Source organism: Gasterosteus aculeatus, chromosome 7 (assembly GCF_964276395.1).
Source record: "Gasterosteus aculeatus chromosome 7, fGasAcu3.hap1.1, whole genome shotgun sequence".
Lineage (NCBI taxonomy): Eukaryota > Metazoa > Chordata > Actinopteri > Perciformes > Gasterosteidae > Gasterosteus > Gasterosteus aculeatus.
In genome coordinates this window covers 19,736,505-19,749,532 of record NC_135694.1, presented here as the reverse complement: position 1 = coordinate 19,749,532, position 13,028 = coordinate 19,736,505, and the positions used below count along the sequence as shown (strand labels likewise).

At 40.9% G+C, this 13,028-nt stretch overlaps 1 protein-coding gene across 4 annotated transcripts in view; it reads right to left on the bottom strand.

The window, feature by feature from the left end:
- Positions 1–4,468, bottom strand: part of LOC120822212 (seizure protein 6 homolog) — a 73,988-nt gene extending 69,520 nt beyond the window's left edge. For all 4 annotated transcript variants that reach the window (XM_040181689.2, XM_078107424.1, XM_078107425.1 and 1 more), the window contains exon 1: positions 4,036–4,468. In XM_040181689.2, the coding sequence (XP_040037623.2) occupies positions 4,036–4,120 (85 nt within the window). In that variant the 5' untranslated portion in view covers positions 4,121–4,468. The remainder of the gene's footprint in view (positions 1–4,035) is intronic.
- Between the last annotated feature and the right edge of the window lie 8,560 nt (positions 4,469–13,028).

Here is a 13,028-nt window from a genome sequence, read left to right as displayed (position 1 = left end):
ACACAGCAAGGATACGAGGAAAAGAAATAAACCAACCGCTTTCCGCCCTGCGAATCTCAATTTTAATACTGATGTGCAGATTGAGTTGAACTACAGCCTGATCTAGTGAAGGCACCTTTGGGGCAGAACCAGCTGTCGGAGACCCATTCCAAGAAAAGCCGATATGAAATCCCCAAAAGATCCTTGCAAAAAAATCCTCCTTTCTTTCAACAAGTATAGCTCCACACTTTTGAGAAAATATATGAGGCAATGACTCAAATTAGAATGCATAGAACATTCTCACAGAGCAAAAGAGCGGCATTTGCACATGAAGAGTGGAAAATGAGTCGCATTCAGCCAAGCTGTGAGCTCCACGTAGGAGGCAGTGAAAGAGACCGAGACAGGCACAGAGAGGGGCTGAGGCAGGCAGGCGCCAAGCCTTGAAGAGGGGCATTCTGGCATAATGACTCTCATTTACCATTGACAGGCCTTGGGAAAGTTAAACTAATTATGACAGCACACAGATGCTGAATAGCCCTTGATGAAGTTAATCACCGGCAATCCAACAAACAGGTGCTGAATAATTCCTGTTGCCACCCCTGGAACTATAGGACATTCGGATTTTTCAAGCACATCGCTCAAAGCAGCAATCTATACGAAAGAATTACCGTCTCATTCCCACGATATGGGCTCGTTTCACCACCGTGTGTCAATATGAACCCCACCTCTTGGGCTGGAAAACAGAAAGTGAGGGTCTAAACCTGTGATGTTAGCAAGAAAAACACTATGGAGTTGAATGAGTAAACACTTCATTAAAACGTTAAATTAACTTGATTTCATTTTGGTAAAAAGTTTCAAAACCAAAGCAGGAAGGTTCTCGGTCTCAATAACTATGCTGCGGTTTTAATATGCGCCTCTTCCAACAATTACCTAAAATCAGGTCCACTTCTGCATCACAGGAGAGTTTTAGTTGAAAGAAGACAAAATCTACATGAAAACAGGAAGCAAAGTTGTTGTTTTATACAAGCTAACTTGCAGTATATTTGTATGATGAGCAACATTTGACAGATAAATTAAAACCAAAACTCCTACATATTCCTTAAACACCCGGTGGCACGTCAAAGAGGGTTCATCGACAAGGAAATCATAACTCATATTAATGAGCTTTAGGATACATAAAACATCCCTGTCTTCAGCTCCTCAATGGCCAGAGATCATTGTTAACAGGCGGAGATAATATGTATGCATAAAGATAATAGGCTCAGCTGAATGTCATTACTGTGGAAAACTTTAAGTGCCGTACCGGGGCCAGCAAAAACTCTCCACGCTGAATGGGTGCATGATTAGCTATTAATTATGTGTCCGGATTTTATCAGACGTACTCATTTGAATAATTTTACAAAATGTAATCATTATTGAGCTGCTTTGAGACAAATGGAGTTGGAAATAAACGTAACAACCACTGTGAGAGATTTTTACCTTAGTGTAGATTCAGTGGTTCGGAATCTTTTTACACCGTATCTGGTACACGGCATGTTTCTTTTAATAGTATTTTTTTTAAGTTTAACACTCCTGTTAAGTGATAGTAATAATCTGATTACATGCTACATCAGAGTGTAAATGTGACGGATACCTTTTATGACAGCTTAAAGCTGTTGCTTTCAGGTTGTCTATGCAAGCAAAGGTCCATAACAAGTTCTGTCACTGTGTCGCTCAGAGAATCGCATGAAGATAATTAAAGGTCTGTGGCAATCTCCTCTTAACTATTACATGTTGCAATTTCACATCCTCTTTTTTTCACACAAAAAATACCTCAATTCAAACAATTTAATGATAATTCTCATGGAATGACCGTCTTTTTGTTTAAATCAGATTTAATATTTATGAATGAATATTTTTTTCTTTCTTTTATTCATGAGGCGAAGTAGATTAGTTCAGATTAGATCAGTTGCTTAGAATTGAGATGACCCATATAACAAACATTAGGCTACATTTATTTGTGGAACATTTTCTAGAGATAATCATTTGAAAGTGCACACTACAGATGAAAAACTATTGTCACAGTTGGTAAAATGTCTCATGCGATGACAGTGAAATAGATGTTATCTGTGTTCCCTGCTCGGTAACAGAGTGAAGCATGTCAACAACAGGCGTGGGCCACAGAATCAGAATCAGACCTCACTGCTCACTGCTTGCAAACTCAAAACTACGAGAATCAAGTGTTTAGAGGGAGAATTTACTAAATCTTTCACATTTGCTGGCTAAGCAATGGCGGAGAAATTGTTTTTGCTTTTAGAAAAAATGTGCTCTGTGCATTTTTCCCCTCCCTAGAGTAATCGGAGGGACAGCAAAGCAAGTGTGTTTTTGGTACGTGTGCATTTGTCGGCGCAAAAAAAATGCATTCATCGTCTACTTACAAGCACTACTGTACTTTGTGTGTTTACTCAGAGTAGTTTATTAAACATTTAAACAATATGAAAAGTCTTCTGAGGATGTTGACCTGAATCCCAAACAACTTAATTTTCCATATGCTTGTGCACGGTTCTGAAATTCTTTGTTGAAGGGACGCAGCACTTTTCCTCATCTAGATACCCATCAGCAGAGGTTTTGTTGACAGTGTAAAATGTTGTTTGGATGGTCCAGGATGGGTTCTGTTATTTCACATTGCCCGTCATTACATATCAGCAGGAAATGTGAATTCATTTTCATAAATACTATATTGTTTAGTTATCACATTCATTTTCAACATAAAACAGGTGGCAGAAATAGTATTCACAAAGACATTTTAGAAAAAACTTCTTTAAAGACTACTTTACCTGATGCTAAATGTATGTGGAAATGTAATGAGATACTTGTTTGAGCTGCAGATGTGATGTGTATTATATGATCCTTGAATAGACAAGGTGGTATTTGTACTATATATTTAACATACTTTGACATACTTGCCTGATGGATAAATAAGTAAAAATATATAGGTATATGGTGCACGTTGTTTTCATTATTGCAAAATGTATCTGCACACACTACCTGGAAGGTGGCGCATGTCTATGTGGAAGTGCAAGAGAAAGCAAAGAGATATATATCATTTATATATATATATGTTTATATGTGATGGTGATGGTTAAAACCGTTCAGACAAGATAAAATAGAAGTAGACCAACAGCTTGCATAGTAGAATGATAAAGTGAGGGCAGTGGCACAATAGAAAAATAATTAGGACAAGGCCACTGTGCATGAACGCATCGCCACTTCCAACGGGCACTCAACTGTGTCAAACAGCTTGGTCAATAATCTTCAGCAATTCCTGAGGATTAGAGTCTTATTACCGAGCACCGTCTGTCACACAGAACTGGATGCCCAAAACAAGTCACTTCCTGACTGTATACTCCAGCATCTCACCGGGAAAATGTATCATTAAATATGGTTCAAAGTATGTTCATTTTTTTAGCTGTAGCTTGTGGCCAAATGCGTGTGTGTGTGTGTGTGTGTGTGTGTGTGTGTGTGTGTGTGTGTGTGTGTGTGTGTGTGTCGTTGTAGCACTCTAAAGAGGTTATTGACAGTAAATTGTTATGTAACTGAATGTTAAATAATATTACCCTGACGAAAAATGTGAGGGTCTGTAACTTCTAATCAGCTACACTGTGCAGTAAGGAAATACTTGGATCTTGATTATAAATATATATAATATATAAATATATAAATATATAATATATAAATATATAATATATAAATATATAATATATATTTTTATATATATATATATATATATAAATGCTGCCTGCTTGCTTATTATTTGAGTTATTTCTGCAGCCTAAAATATGGGCAGATAATTTATCAAAACAGCTTGATGGTGAATAATTAGAACAGGAAATTATAAATTCTATATGAAACGGTTCATTGTGCTGGCGCACACCCCATACACACTTGTAGATCTGCCCGTGGTGAAGCCGGTGTTATTGCCCAGCACGCGGTTCTACCTTCGCCCCGTACAGTTGGACAAAAGGAAGTCCACGGAACAATCCCCACAAAGTGCGTGCAAAACCCCCAAGTTCCTACCTCGTCCATGCACGTCGGCCACGGCGGCAGTAAGGACCAAAACCGCGAAGAGGGTCTTCAATTGAGAGTCTTGCCTCATACACATGTCTACTTTGAGTGGAGGTCTCTCCTCGCGCTGGAACAGAACACGTCCGTGTGCTGGGAAAGAATACTTCCAGGGCTTAAAGAAAAACAAAGGAGGATGGGGGGGAGGAAAAAAAGCGACAAATTCAATCGCGTGACGGACCCAAAACTGAGCCGCACGGTTCACCACCGTTCACACTTGGTCTGCAATTCGCAGCGTGGAGCCGAGCCGAAGAGGGTCGAGCGCAACGCGAGGGGCGCCTTTGCCTGATGCGGACGCTCGGTAAGCGGATTCCCGTCTGTCCGCGCGAGCAGTCGGCACATGGAGAGACGAGGCTTCAGCACCACGGACAGCTCCTAGCGTCAGCCGAGGGAACCGCCTCCTCCAAGTTAGTTGGGGGGGGAGTTCATTCAGTGCTCTCTGCATTTCCTGCACACTGGGGCGATTTAAAAGAGCAGTCTTGGGTGTTTTTCTTTCTTTTGATTTGTCTTAACTGTTTCCATCAACATAACAAATTAGATCGTTGTATTTTTATTTCATTTTGCCATAACGCTGCTGGTGTGGTTCGCTCGTGATAACCATCAATAAATGTTGTACTCATATTTTGTATACGTATATCTTTCTACATTATATCAAACATCATACTAGAATATCCTTTTAAAAGACATATATGTGCAGAGTAGAACGTATTCCGTGTGAGGCTAAGAATAGTTTTTGAAAGCAACACAATTTAACGTGTTTACTGTAGTAAGCCTGTGAGCCGATATTTACAAAACATTTTGGATGGGGGGCTTATGTACAGTGGAACTCCCAATTCATATGTGATAAATAAATAAGTATTTATATGCGCTGTATGCCATTGCATGCCACCATTAAACTACATGCATCATTATTACTATCATTTTGCCAACACGGGTCAGCACAGCAGCTTTTTCCTTCTCTTTTTTTGAGGTTCTGAGCTTTACTGGTTGAAGCTCTGCAAGCTTAACCCTGAGGTGAGTGGGTCATCAGGTGCTGGAACTAATCATGCGATGCTCTGTGTCTTGGGTCCCTTTTTTATGTGCCCTTTTCGAGTTTCAGAATTTGTCTCGGAGCTGTATCTATTTGCCAGTTGGGCATGTCGGCCGGGTGTTTGTAGGAGAGCTCCACTTTAAAGAATACATTGTGTGGTTCATGAATGGCAAAGCTAACGGTAAATACAGTGTTTGGTAAGTATTAGCACTAGTCGCAGGTGTAGGGAGACAGTTGCTGAGTGAAGCAACAAACAAGGTGTGAAATTCCCCCATGACCCAAGGTGGCTGTTGTGTGGTTGACCTTTGACCTCCCTGTGGAGACTGCGCAAGTGAAAAGATCAATAAATTATTAAGTAATTGTCCTGTTGTTAATCAAAGTGAGACAAATCTGCATGTAGGCTTTTAGCCAACAAAGTACTATACTTTAATTCATGAATAATCTGAATGAATATGAAAAAAAGTTAATATTTGGAAATTGGCTGATTGTCTGATAAGTTGTTCTAAATATGCTCCGCCCTGATGTCACCAAAAAGTATGAAGCAAAGTAGATAGTATCTACTAATCTTTTTTATACCTCTTTTAGTAATCTAGGTCATAATAGCCTGTTAAATGAAGAGGCCTGCTATAGCCAGTAAGAATATTACTATGCATTCTGTTCATCCAACTGCTAACTTCTACATAAATGATGCATGGACAGTAATGGTTGAAAATCAGATAAGGCTCACAAAAACAAGCAACAAAACATGTTTCTTTCCAGGATGGTCTGGATAGTTTTCTGTGCTGTTGTGTTGCACTCTATTACCCACCGAAAAAGGAGATACGCCAGGTCGATTACACAGCAGTCTGTTGTGCGAGATGAGAGAAGAACGGTATCAAAATAAAAGCAATTAGAAGGCAAGAATAGAGATGGCAAAGGGGAGTGGGGAATAAAAGCACTGGCAGATAACTAGGCATCGTTGACAACTCTAAACTGGTACGTGTAAGCAGATGCTATTTCAAAACAAGACCACTCATCAGAAAAGTAAAAAGTGTACAGAGGAGCAGGGAGTCCTCTCGCCTGGCTTCTGAGGTCTAAATGAGCGGTATCCTCGTATGAGCCATAAGTGCAATGTGTTATTGGCAATCGATAGATGAATCTCCCATCTTTGTGTCAAGACTCTGCCTTTCAGAAATAAGATATAAATAATTGCATTGTCACTGCACGAATACGCTAGTTGTACTCTCCTTTTTATTCTCTTTTTCATGAGTACTTTTCTTTCAGGCTCTATTTGACTTTGTCTAACTTTGCCTCCCTGCCTGTCTCCTCTGTCACTGCACCAACTTTTCTCTTTTCCTTCTAAATTTATCTCCCCTCCCTCCAAATCCCCAAACCCGGCACACTCCCGTATTTCTCTCTGGCCTGACTCAGAAGAGGCTCTAATAGTGCAACTTTCCCTTTCGTGAAGCTCGGTGGAGCCATAAAGAAGCCCTGAGGTCTAGTTGGCAGCCAGATGGTTCCAGCCGAGCTTTCATTCTCCTAATGGGGTAGGGGGGCAGAGCAGTTAATGAAAATCAGACCCTTGAAATGAAATGACCAATGTACCAAGGTAATGAGGCACATGTCGGCAGCAAGCCTTTACATGCATTAAGGTAATCTTAGATGGCAGGATTATGTAAAAAACTTTTTATGATGACTGTTCATTAGATGGCTAAGGACTGACTGATTATTACACGGCATGCTCAGCTAACAAACACACTCCCACTAACTCAAAGCACTGTCTGCGATATTAGACTGACTGGCTGGGCTAAGTGCTTTATCAATGCAAGGCTGGGTGCCAAACGCTATCAATGAATCCCTGCCCATGTAGCATTACGAGCAACAAACAAGAGCCCACATTACAGTCACTGGTGGCAACAATATCACAGTAACAGGACTCACAAATGCAGGCGGGGCTAATCATCGCACATTATATTCGCAGTGCAGAACTGTGACCCCTTTCAGGCAACAGTCGCAATCAGAGTACCGATCCGAAATCAGTTCACCGATATTTACAGCTATTTTTCTTGTATTAGCCTGCGCCAATCAGACTGTAACGTGAAAGATTCATGGCTTGAAACAGAGTTTGTTGAAGGAAATAATACATACCTGACTTGCTGCTGTTAGTTAGACCTTCTCTGATGCCACTCCATGCAACATGAGCGTAGACTCTGGCTTTCTAAAAAATGCGTTTGTTTTTGCTTTTTCCTTTTAGGACTTAAAAAATGTATAATTTTTACCGAAGTACTTTCAAAAATCGTAACTGTATAACTACAGTGAATTAACAGATTGGTCTGATCATAGAAAAACAGAAAAGGAAAGAATCTTTAATGTTATTGATAGTATTAATTAATAGTATTGAGTCTATTTTAATGATTGCTGCCGTGTGTATTTGTGTATAAGTTTTTCAACGCAACATTCAAAGAAAACGCTTAGATATTTTTCCCAATAGCACGATTCATTTTTTTAAACATTTTTTACACCCTAGCCAATAGATTTCATATGTTGACATGTTTGGATTTAGACTTAGTACGTTGCAAGACTGAAGTGTAATCTTTCTTTTTTTTAATAATTTGATTTTAACGGCACACTCTGAAACTTCACCTTGGAATGTGAAACAGACAGAAACTGGGGAGTTTAATCCATATCCATGATGATGAGAGACAGACTAACACAAGACCACATTGACTCATTCTGTTCACTCGTATGCTTCTCATCTCTGCTGGAACTGACCGTTCAAGGTTAAAGCATTACGTATCCATTGTATTTATGCATTTAATAGACAAAACTGTAAAAAATACAGATGATTCCCAATGTGGAAATTAGTTAATGTGGAAATCAATTCCTGATGCTCTTGAAGATGCTGCTTCTTAACTAATATGTCTGACACAGTAATTGACGTCTATTGTTGCAAAAGATGATGTTACACAGTCGGTATGACCGATCAATCGATACAGGAATTAAATTCTTAAATATTTTAAGATTTAAAAATAAACTAAAAATAGACACATATAGGTGAATTACAGTAACACATGTATGTTAGCCATCTATAACTAACCACTCTTACCAATACTGATACTATGATGCTTCTTGAGTAACCATGCGCTGCCACCCGTTTGAATCTGCACTATTGTTAATCCTCCTCAATTAAAGAAAAACTAAACAATCGCAGCAGAATATCTGAAATAGATCTACAGGCACAACAGGTACAATTTCTTCCTTACTAATATGAATCCAACCACTATGAGGAGCCGTAGGTATTGTGTCTTTTCTTTCATTTATTGGGCTTGACATCATGTGTTGTGGTCCTTATTACTGCAATGACCCAATTTCCCTATAAATATCAAGTCGTCTTAAATCGCCCAGGCCTGCGAAGCAGAAATAGTTCAGTGCAGTTCGTAGAATTGTGCTGTCTTCCTTTGTCTTCTCCTCCCCCCTTTGTTGTGCACTTCCTCCTGGTAAGGCCCAGTTAATTGCTCGCTCCTCATTACCACGCATTGGAACAGCTCGCTCTGAGCGAGTCAAATGCGCAGTAGACAGATTTTCAAAGCTCTCGGTACACATCCATTTTCAGCAGGAGGAAAAGAAAAAAAAAAGGGAAAAAATGACAGGAGAGGGGAATTCATGCTTCACCGGACCTTTGACCTCAGGTTATGAATTTCACAAACTGCCGCTTGGATTTGTTTCCGCTGTGTACTGCGCGGGAGCGTTTGGAGGGTCTCTGCGGCATGAAAACATTCCTCTAAGCGGCCCGACTTGTGCGTGGACATGTTGTTGCGTTCGCTCTGCTCAGCCTGAGTCCCAACAGGGGGACCAGAGTGGATGTGACCTCAAAGGCCGAGCAGCATCTGTTAACCCCCCTGATCATTGCGTCTATCTGACGGCTAGGCAGGAGAAGTGTCTGCACAGTCATGCGGGGGCCCTGCCAATGGATTCAGCAGTCCGTGGTAATGAGCCCCAAACGATTCCCAAGCTCAGTGGTGTCACTTTGACGACTCCGAAATTAACACTGCGCTCGACAATTTTCAACACCTGCTGTAATAACGTTCAAGAGAGAGGGAATATGTCCTCCGTACTACAAGTACGAGGAAATTAACATAACCCCTCTTGTTAAATCCAATTAGAAGCATAGTGATACTGGAAGTGGCGCAGTGACTGTTTTAAAAAGTATGAAATTATTGTTGCAGCGATGAATTCAGATAGTGATGCTCTACAATTAAAAATAAAGTGTGCCTCTGCAAAGGCAAATGTGAACATGGCGTTTTCTATCCTGAGGTATGTAGTGCTCCGCTAGGGGCGTTTGTATACTACCGAACAATTCATTTACACAGCATTTACACACAAAGGCAAACTCTGCATGGCCACCATGCACGTCACTGCGGCAGCAACACACACACAAGAGACAAAATAAGCATTTTATTTCACACCCACAAACATTTCAATGACATCTTGTTCCGTTCTTTTACACCCACATCTCTCTTCACGGCTTCTCCCCCTTCCGCACCCCTCCCTCTCCTTGACCTTCTCTTTTCATTAGTCAGAGTGTGTCTCATGCCCCTGAGCATGCTGATAGCGCACTGCTCCAAGGCTGCATTTATCAAGATGATAAAGCACTCCCAGACAACAGCCGAGTATCTCAAGGCTAGCGGCCGCGGTACCTGACAAGTGACAACAAGTCACACACACCTCCATCCCCCTGATCTCACCCCCTCCCCCCCTTCTCCTCAGCCATACACCCTGCGTAGTTGGTCACCGGTTGTTTCCTTCTGTCACACAAGCCCCTAATGAGAAGTTAAGTGGGGATGAAGGCGGGTGGCTGCACTCAGACAACAGATCTGCCTCCGCATGTGCGCCCAAAACGCACTTTGCGGTGCAATATGCAGCTGGCGACACCCTGACGTCCAAGGCGTCTGCACGTCTGGAGTTCAGCGACAGCCTGTCAAACCACGCCGGCTCTGAGTCACACGGATGCAAGTCTTGCCACTTTTAACGTTGGCTTTCATCTCTGCCTGCTGTGCAGCTCGCTTTGCTCCATTCAATGGCTGTTTTCCACTCTCAGCCACAAAAGGTGCTGGCTGCCTTGTGAGAGCAGGGGCTGCAGCCGGAAATCACCGTCCAATGGTAAGACTCTAACTGACAGCTGAGATGACAGGGAAGCTATGTTGTTCTCTTCAAAAGGTCTTAGCAATTGCTGTAATGAGCGGCAGTGGGCACATTTGAGAGTGCTTTTTTTGTCCCAACTCTTTTCTAGTTATCATTAAATTGCCTTTAAATGTACCTTTTCTTCTATCAAAACACATTAAAGAATTAAAAAGAATATTGTTCATGGAGCATCATTCTTTATTGAAAAGGCTCAAAAGGCCATTTTACTTAATTGCCGCAGAGAATTCTTTTGTTCCTTCCAGCTCCTTCCTCTTTCTTTCGCTTGTGCTCTCGCTCTCTGACTTACACACTCACACCTACACACACATATAATTTAGATGTGTATAATTTAGTGAAACGTTCAATATGCAAAGGCAATTGCAAGATTAAACCAAATATTATAATATCATATGATATTCATCTTAATATATAATGCGTTGCCACTATTGATTCAATCATTTTAAAATTGTTTACATTATTATAATAATATACTATTAAATACAAAAACAAAGTGTAAAAGTGCTATGACATTTTTATACAATATACAATACAATTTTTATATTTAGTCACAGACGGAAATACAATTTCCGATTCAAAAGAACATTTAGTTTCTTTGCTGCCATATCACTGCCCTGAATGTTACAAAAAAATTCACATTTGAAAGCTAAATATATAATGGAGTAATATCTACCTGACCAGAGAAGGAAGTCTACCACATTGTCAAAGCAAAAGTGCCCTTTTCCAAAGCCCCCACAGGTTAGCTCTGTGTGCATTGTTGTTTGCAATATTGCAACTGTTAGCATTGTTAGCATTGTTAGTACGGTTAGCACTGTTGGTACTCATCGCAATGTTACTACTGTTAGCACAGTTAGTAGTGTTAGCAGCACCAGCAGCGAGCCATCTGCTCAGCTGAGGAAAAAGAAATCTGCTGTAGCTGTAGGAAATCCCTCCTCTTGCTCAACAGACAGGAAGCGCATCAAAAGAAACTGAAGAAGAATATAACTATAGTCAGCGCTGTGAAAGGGACTCGCTTGAGACATGAGGCGATCATCAAGAGTCTTCCACTAGTCTTGTTGTAGAGGTTCAGTAGTGCACCCTGCTGAAGGGTGTGACAGCTACACAGAGGTAATAGCGGACCTCTTTGAAGTGTTTCTCAAATACTCGAGGAGGAGGATGGTCATTCAGTTACATTTTTTATCTTCTCCCAGAGCTGCCGCGTTAACAAACCACTCGAAAAAGAACGCCGAACACAAATCACATTACGGGAAAGTGCAACTTGCTGTCTTCATATCATGTTTGCCGCATTGCGTCTGCTTTATTAGCTCAGTCTCCTGGGGCCTCAAACGTAGACGTTTTGTCTGAGGCTGACACACACTGCAACCTTTGGCGTCTACAAGATGGAACTGGCTGTCAAATAATTCCAGTCTTGACACATCTGCAACATCAGTGGACACTCGGAGCAGCTGCTCCAGAATTCAGGTGACCTAGAGTGCAATGGGGCGTCGACAAACCTGGAGCCCCCAAAAAAAGAAAAAATATATAATATTAAAGAAAACATGTAAATATTTGTGTTTTTGAAATATATAATCCACCCAGTCATTTTTGTTAAATATGATATATGCGCAAAATATATGATCTTCCCGCACATCCCTGCCAATCGCACGTCCCGTCTTCATCCGCGTTGTGGCTGCTTTAGGGGCAAGAAGGCAGGTCTAAGAAGCACTTTGGCCATTTGCTGATTAATTAAAAAAAGGTTTGACATACAATTTACCTAATCAGCGTCGGTTTAGCCAATCAGCGTCCTAGACACAGCCTGGGGAAACATTGGTTTTGCTCCAAGCAAGGATCACCTTAATGCTCTGGCTATGCTCTCCATGGAGAAGAGACTTGTGAGGGACAATCTGACTGCATTAAGGTCATAGAGAGGTTTCAGTTTACTCTTACTCTTCAAATAATCATAAATAAAGAATAAGTTTCCCTTATGCACAATCGCACACTGCTTTCTAGTCCTGCCCTGCCACTGCTTTTTCTCACACGGTTGTTCAGTATTTCAGATCGTATCTCCCTGTAGATGCTTAACTCTCACCTTTGTCGGTCCTGCTACATGTGAACTGTCTGCTGAATCAAAGGCTACAAAACCTCTCAAGAGCTCCACAGCAAAACCAAAAGGTTGCTGACAATTTCAGTTTCATCTTTCATCTTTTTAGCCTCAACATCAGGAAGCATTTTCAACTGTAGCACTGGTAACACTGTGTGCTTAACAATAGGAACTCCAGTATGTCAGAAAATATCTCATTATGTATGGTATGGTTTTGCACTTGGCCCTCCCAGCAGCACGTGTTTGCTTGACGCTTCACTATTTCATTTAATGTTCCTTCACCATGTGAGGATTTGGATTCTTAATAGCCTCCATATGCTAGGCTCAGTCAAGCTAACAGTGAACCTGTTTTTCTGTGGTCGTCGACTCTTTTCTCTCATTGAGAACATAAAGTAGCAAAGACTTCCACGGCGCTTTTGGGCTTCTTCTTTTTCCTGCATGCATGACAGTGACATGATGGCAAGATTCGCACTACAACATAATAAATATCGGATAAGAAACCCTTTCTTCTAATTGCAGAAACCAGATGTAATAGCTGACACAAAAAAAAAAAATGTTTTGACTGATGAAATATCGAGGCAAAGAAATTACTCCGACTGGTGTAAAGTCTGTGGGCATAAATCAAGCTATAGTGAGCATGTAGTGAGTGAGATTCTATTT